Raw genomic sequence first — 7,579 nt, forward strand, 5'->3', positions numbered from 1 at the left:
TGATTCTACAGGTCTTCCAAGCATTAGTGCAGGTTAAGATGGTAAAGGTGAAAGGCTGTCAATTAGAATCATCCAAACTGGTGCCTGGGCGGTCACTTCCCGCAGGCTAGCATGAGGGTTTGCGGCCATAAATGCTAGAACATATGTGCGTAGGCTAGGACTCACAGATGGACTCCTCCGCCACCGTTTCTTGAAGCTGCCAGTTTGTCTCAGGTTTTCATAATTTCTGATCATAGTCGATGCGTTTGGCCTACCGCCACACTTCCATGACTGATACATATATTTGCGGCCTTCCTCTTGTTGCCATTTGTAGCTCCCAAGGCAAGAATCATGTTTACCTTCTGCTTATTAGAGAGACATGGTGACTGGGACGAAACAAAACGCACTTTTAAACCTTTGCGCTGACGTCAGTTCTGTGGTAATGGCTTTTGTGGTGATAGGTTTTCTGGCAAACAAAAGAAGGAAAAATACCATCCGTGCATTTTATCTATTTTAAGACAATAGCTATCACAGCTTTTCAACTAACACCAAACGCGACGTGTTACTTCAGCCAGGGTGCGGCAGATAAGGAACTAACTCGATCACAACGTTTTTCTTTATTTCCTTTCGTTCTGGCAAATTCGGAAGGAGCTTGTTCAAGGGCACTGCTTTATGATGCGGGTAGAAATGCAGTCACATGGTATTTTCCATATTTCTGCAGGGTTTATTTATGTTGGGAAAATTTGTATGCAATTTCTATGTCACTGAAAACACCGCAGTTAGATGTCCCTTGGTTGTGCCTACAAATTCCTCATTGACACTGTGATAATTAGGATAGTATGTCTTGAATTAGGTAATTATTCACAGTTACCTAACTAAATCTCAGTAACGAAAAACTTACTGGCAGTTACTCCACTGTACTGGAAACAATATGCACACAGTTTTCTCCGAGTAACGCATTGTTATTTATTTTTAAATCTTGGTGCACGATAGTTAATTTGGACACCCTGTATATATTTATGACCTCTGCATGCAAGTGACGATGTTTCCATCTCTAATAAATGTAAATTATTAGAAGTCTTTTTTTTTCGTGAGTCAGCGTTGATTACTGAAAAGAAACGCAGTACTAAGACACATATCATTCACATGCATTTCACACACCGTTAATAAAAGACTCTGCCGAAGGGGTCACTGAAGTCTACGGGTTTTTTTCAGGGTCAAAAAAGTGCGCAAAGCAATTTGAAGCGAGGTGAACATACAGCAACATTTTCATTCTCTAGGGATAGGCTATCCATACCTTTAGATATAATTGTTAATTGGCTACCTGCTTCTCTTTCACAGATATAATAAACTATCCTGTGCATACATTTAAATATATTGTGTATGTGCGTGGTGTTTACAGTGGAAATCTAAAACAATGTTGAAGTGAGAAAATACAGATGAGACAGCCGCCACTAGCGCTTCTAATGCACTTGTCCTCGTATTGTCAGGATCTGCAGAAATAATGCGAAAGTATTAATAAAAAGCTGTGCACATCCGTGCCAACAATGAAGCAGTAAGCTATTAGCCACAACAAAATTTTAAGTGAAAAGGTCGAGGCAACTCAGATGTGGATGACAAAACTCTGGCAATGACACTTTAGGTGGGAGGTAGGCTTAGACATAGCCAGGGGGGTGGGGGGGAGGGCTCCGGAAAACAGGCTCAGGCTCCAAAGCCCCCCCACCGTAGTCGGCGCCTATGCAAACATCTGAACAAATTTAGATTCTTGCTCTGTGATCTCGACGTAAGAGGTCACATGTTAGGCCACTACTGTGGCTTCATGGAGCATTCGCTTGCTAAGGCTGGCTGCATGACATAATGCTCCCTCCTATATTTTTCCTTCCTCCATGCAAAGCATGTAAGAGACAGTCATTTTGAAATGCCGATGGCGATGTGGTAACGTAAATTTAGGGTTGTACTTGATTCTAATGCACACACAATTTTTGGACGTGTCTTATCGGAAAAAAAGTGTGCATTAGATTAGAGTAAATGCGGTACTAGGCTATGAAAATCGTTTTATATTAATGCTGAAAATGGCTGCTCATTATTAGAAAAATACTCTATTTCATTCCTATGCCTATAATTCCTACTCTAGATGCTTAAAGGAGCCCTGAAACACTTATCGAACTAATCATAGAATGGCCTCATTATTAAAGTATGTCGTCTCACGAATCTCATGGCACAAAAAATTTTTGATTCCTTCACCTGTAAGTCGAGTTATCGCACCAATACCTGGCATTCTTTCCTCTTTCGTGTCTGCTACCACACTGTAAGGTACACAGCAGAGAAGCCCTAGCCACAAGTTCTAGCCCTAGCCGCAAGTTCCTCTAGCCCTAGCCCAAGCCCTAGCCACAAGTTCAGTACCGCAGTGGCAAAAGGGCTCATCATGGCGCTTCGTCATGGCCACGGTAGACTATGCTACGCAGCTGTCATCTTGGAGGCCACATGCAGCAGATGCAGCTACGTGCAGTGCAAAGATGAAATTATTACAGTGGAGCTGTTATAACCTCGTTGGGTTTCTCTTTACATTTTCAGCTTCGCTGAGCTGGGGGAGAGAGAGCTGAGAGAGAGTGAAAGCAGAGTATAAAAATAGCACCATGCAGCATAGTGACGCGGTGAGGGTGGGTGGAGCCTAGCGGGGGAGAAGGAGCGTCGCGGCAGGGACACAGATGGCGTGACGTCATTGCTCTCCGATAAAAACCTACACATGCACTTCGGCAGATTTCAAGAAGCTATCAGCTACACGGCGTCGGAGCTGGCATGCATCAGAGCTAAGGCGCGGCAGTTGCCACCGCATCACGTCGGTGCAGCGTCTGGCACAGAACACCAACACATATGACATCTCAACAAATTGCTTCTGTTGTTGCGGGCACCTTAACTAGTGCACCGTCCCTACCGAAACCCCCCACAGAGGAAGACGGCATGGATTTTTCTGAAGCCTTAACTTCCTCCAGCTCCACTAGTCTCTGGTGTTTGTGATAGCAGAGCCACACATAATTTTTTATTTTTCTTTCTTTTTGAGATTGCAGACATATATATTTTTCATTTATTTAACTCAAAATTAGCAATTATACAGAGAATGTTCTTGCAATGATAAAATCAGCCAATAGCTTTGGTCACCAACTGTTTTCTATCAGCTTTAGATGATGACATTGCAGATGCAAGAGCATGCGTTTGTTAACTGCATTTGACACGAGATTGTAAATTCCCTGCTGCATGCAGTGCAATACTATTTGGCTCACATGTTCACAGGAGGCTCGTTAAAAGGTTGACAATGTTTATTTGCTATGTTCAAAAAGTGTTTCAGGGCCCCTTTAAGAGAAGCTTTAGCAGCAGTGTTTTATCTATTAACTCACACAATAATTGTTATGGTATCAGTGCACAGCTTCATGTCGTTACACAAAACAGTCATGTTCGGCAATCCACAGATTGAGAACTGTGCATTCGACAGTAAAATTCACATGCTTTTGTGATTGTTTAGTGTGTAATGCCAGTCTTAGCTTTGCTGATAGGCGCATTTAACACCACACTAGTCAACCAAAATGTTTGCTTTAAATCCATCGCAGAAATACAGAGACTTGGTTTCTCTTAATTGAGCCGTCAAATTTGCTAAGCCGCACATCTCAGGCAACTTGATGATGTCTTAGATGTGCTCATTATGAAACAATCAGTGGAACTATTTTCTCCTTCCTACTGAACATCAGAACATTTTTCCAACTAACCTTTTGTTTTCTTACCCGATAGTCGGAACAAAATTCTGTCTGCCTAATGTCATACGTTTGTGCTTCTTGCAGGCACCGATTCTGGCAAACTTGAACCAGCCAAGAATTTCAAGCCCATCGAGTATCCAAAGCCAGACAACGTGGTTTCGTTTGACCTCCCGTCTTCCGTCGCCCTGACTGGCACCAACCACGAAGGAAATCAACCACCTCACCTGACCCTCCTCGATGATAAGATCCCTGTTGAGCGCAACTATGCCATATTTAATGGACCGGAACAGCGATTTTGCCCTGCAGGCAAGAAAGATTCGTTGTGCAGGAATTTCATTTGTGGTGTAATATCAGCATAATTTAAAAAGCAAACAATTTGAATATTACTCCGATGCATTGTTGCATTTGTAACAGCAGCTCAATTCAGAATTCGAAATGTCGGGCTACTTAGAAACCGGCTACAAAGTGATTGCATGTCACACTTTTCGTCCTTGATTGCATTTCAATACCAGCTGATGATGATGTAATAGTTCTGCAGCTACGTTTGGGTGGATGTCTCACTTTTCCTTTATTAATCAGCTGATGATACTTGTACACGCTGAAATAGATTGTTACATTTGCGTTAAACCAGCAATTTCCGCATGGGTGTGACCTCAAAAATAGCATGTGGACATATCAGCCTAATTTATGTACGTATTTATGTACAGTTAAACCTTGATATAATGAAGTTCAATGTAACAAAATTATTGATATAACGAGATATTTAACTATATGTTTTGAACCTCAATATAACAAGTGTGTTATTACACAACTTCAATATAACGAAATTTCACAGCCACCGTGATACAGCCACCAGTCACTGTGATATGATAAATGAAAACTTCCACAGACGTAGATGGTCAAATTGTTGAGTCACATGCGTCTGCCTGCGAGTGCTCCTCTCATATTGCATGCCGCGCCACCAAGAGCAGAGTGACTGCCAAAACAAGTGAAGCAGTGTCATGTTCTGTACAAAGCCCAAGTACGATGATACCCTATTGCCCGCTGTATGCTTTAGGTGAGAGTGAAAGTGTGCGGGGATGAGCCAAGAAAGATGATGGCTTGACGAGTGCCGTTTTTCCGCCCGAGCAACGTGAAAGGAGGGCAGGGGAGCTAGCTTGCAGTAATGCAATCAAGTGTGTGTGGTGGGGCAGGGCGGTAGAAGGAAGGAGAGGGCAGGTTGGCGCGCGTCTTCCTTTCTAGCATGGACATGGCTGCACATGGCTGTCAGTATGGCTGAGCGCACATGCAGCCCGGTAACCTTGTTTTAGAGATAATCTGTCACATGTGCAAGGACTGGGCGAGCTAAGGCGGTGTGGCATCGTGCGCTCTATTCCCACGTGTTTAGTGCTGGAGGTTGTGTATTCTTGAGTTTCGGAGATGCGGTGAAGCGAGAGGCATACAAAGCATTCGCTTCCCTCTGGTAGTGCTTTTCACGATAGCGTTGTCCCACTGCGAGTGACACTGTCAGACACAGGAGCAGAGTGGACACGAAAGCGTAGCTGGCTTTGCGTAATTTGTATCGCCAATGTTAAGATATCGTCGACGTGGCACAAAACCATATTTTTCTTCGCTGACTCACAAGTTCAACAAAATGAATTTACTCAGTCTGCTGAGCACGAGGTTGCGGGATCGAATCCCGGCCACGGCGGCCGCATTTTGATGGGGGCGAAATGCGAAAACACTCGTGCACTTAGATTTAGGTGCACGTTAAAGAACCCCAGGTGGTCAAAATTTCCGGAGTCCTCCACTACGGTATTCCTCATAATCATAAAATGGTTTTGGCACATAAAACCTCATAATTTAAATTTTTCGTAATGAATTTATTTCTTATTCAAGTTTGCTTTCTTCAATTGCCCAATATTTTGGAAAGCTTTGTGGCCTCTTCCGTGCAAGAAAAATCATTTGGCAACTGTACTTCTTTTCATAAAAGATCAAATTTCAATATAGAATGAAATTTTAATATAACTGAAGCAAATTGAAAATTTTACCGATTTAAATATATCAAGGTTTAAATGTATATGTAACGTAACCATACAGTGAAATACTTTCTTTAGCATAGATTTCCATTTTAGAAGTAAAAAAATACTTTTTTAGGTTCATAGTAAAAATTATGACTGTTCACATTAGTAAACATTTCTGAATGGAATCTCACAAAAATGTTTACCAGTGATTACTAGACTGAAAGCATTGGTGCTTACAGACAGTGCTTACTGCTACTGGCCACAGTCATATCCCACCATGTGTACCCATGTATTTTCAATATCACAGACTGCCAATTCTGGGCTGCCATATTGTTTTACATAGGTTTAGTGATTCGCAAGGTCATGATATTTAAAACATCATTCCAGATAATTACATGATGCAAGTACACAGGCAATGTACACAGGCAATCATTAGCAGAGTGCTCATAAGCTTCCTTTTCGTTGGCACCCTCCAGTTCTGCCCAGCTGCTTGCATGCTTTGGAGCACATTCAACACATACCATATTTAGCCCAATCTAACGTGCATCTTTTTTCAGAGAAAGTGGGTCCAAAGATCACCTGCTCATTACTTTTAAATATGAAACCTTAACTGTGTTCACGGGTGCAACAGTCTGCCATCAGAGCTGTCTGACACAGCTTGAGTGCCGTGACAAGATGGTGACAGAGCGCATTTTTTGAAGGTTGCTTTGGGGTCATCTTGTGGCCAACTACGATCTCGAGCGGTATTCTGGATCAATCACATTCGGAGATACTATCACTTTTGCAAAATTTCATGCTACTCGCTAACGGATGCATCAGCGTATGTGGCTGCCAGTGTTTCTATCTAGCTCACTATCTGCACAGTGCCAAGAACGCTGTCGGCCACATACTTCAACAGTTCCAATGCAGTCTCGCTAAAGTGATAGTAGTATCTCTAAGAGTGATTGCTTGAGAATACCGCCCGTGCAGACTTGGTACCTGTGGCCAGTGAAGTGCAAATGGCAACGACGACACGCCTCTTTAAATATAAGTGCTCATTAAAAAAAGTTATTTTCTGTGAGACATTGCTGCCATGGCATTTCGATATTTTGTCACTCTGTAACACTTATATGTGACGTGGTTGACTGTCTCTTGAAGACAGACAACCTATAGATATTGAATGCCTCCATTGCAGTTTTTTTGCTTGTCAACTGTAGCCACTGTCGTTATGCTGAGTAGTTGTCATTTTTCACAGGTGTGTACGAATATGTGCCCAAGGAGACTGGCGAAGGTGTGCGTCTGCAAATCAACGCCCAGAACTGCATACACTGCAAAACATGCGATATCAAAGATCCAAGTCAGAACATCAATTGGGTCACACCAGAAAGCGGTGGTGGTCCTGCTTACTCTGGCATGTGAACAATCACCCACGAGGCAAGGCCAACGAAAACCAGGAGTACTCAGACAACAGAGTCAATAAATTCAACACGGGTAAACCGGGCTAGGTGTATATTTTTTAGCTAAAAATTGAGGATATGAGTCAACAATGTACAAATAAAGAGAATTATTTACATCAAATACACGAGTTCTCTCTCTCTCTTTTTTTTTTTTTTTGCTGCAGAGCAGCCTACCAAGCACTCCCTGTTCCATAACTGTACACTGTGACGCTGTCTGCACCCTTCATTAAGGCAATGTCAAGGCCAACGTTACAAGCTCTTAGTCCTGGTCAGAGCTCGGCGATTGGTTGGCAGTGTCGTCATCCACAAATGGCCATGCATGGGCAAGTCTTGAGTGGTACTTGGTTGGTGTCAGTAGTTGGCATGCTTGCTGTCTGTGCTGAGGCTGGGTTTGGGCTATGGCACAGATGCG

At 42.8% G+C, this 7,579-nt stretch overlaps 1 protein-coding gene across 1 annotated transcript in view; it reads left to right on the forward strand.

Annotated features, from left to right (window-relative positions):
• The window catches only part of Etf-QO (electron transfer flavoprotein-ubiquinone oxidoreductase), a 40,851-nt gene extending 33,561 nt beyond the window's left edge, over positions 1–7,290 (forward strand). The window contains exons 12-13 of the mRNA XM_075689589.1: positions 3,813–4,034; positions 6,966–7,290. Coding sequence (XP_075545704.1) covers positions 3,813–4,034; positions 6,966–7,129 — 386 coding nt within the window. The 3' untranslated portion in view covers positions 7,130–7,290. The remainder of the gene's footprint in view (positions 1–3,812; positions 4,035–6,965) is intronic.
• Positions 7,291–7,579: the final 289 nt, after the last annotated feature.

This window comes from Dermacentor variabilis, chromosome 4 (genome assembly GCF_050947875.1).
Source record: "Dermacentor variabilis isolate Ectoservices chromosome 4, ASM5094787v1, whole genome shotgun sequence".
In the NCBI taxonomy this organism is placed as follows: Eukaryota; Metazoa; Arthropoda; class Arachnida; order Ixodida; family Ixodidae; genus Dermacentor; species Dermacentor variabilis.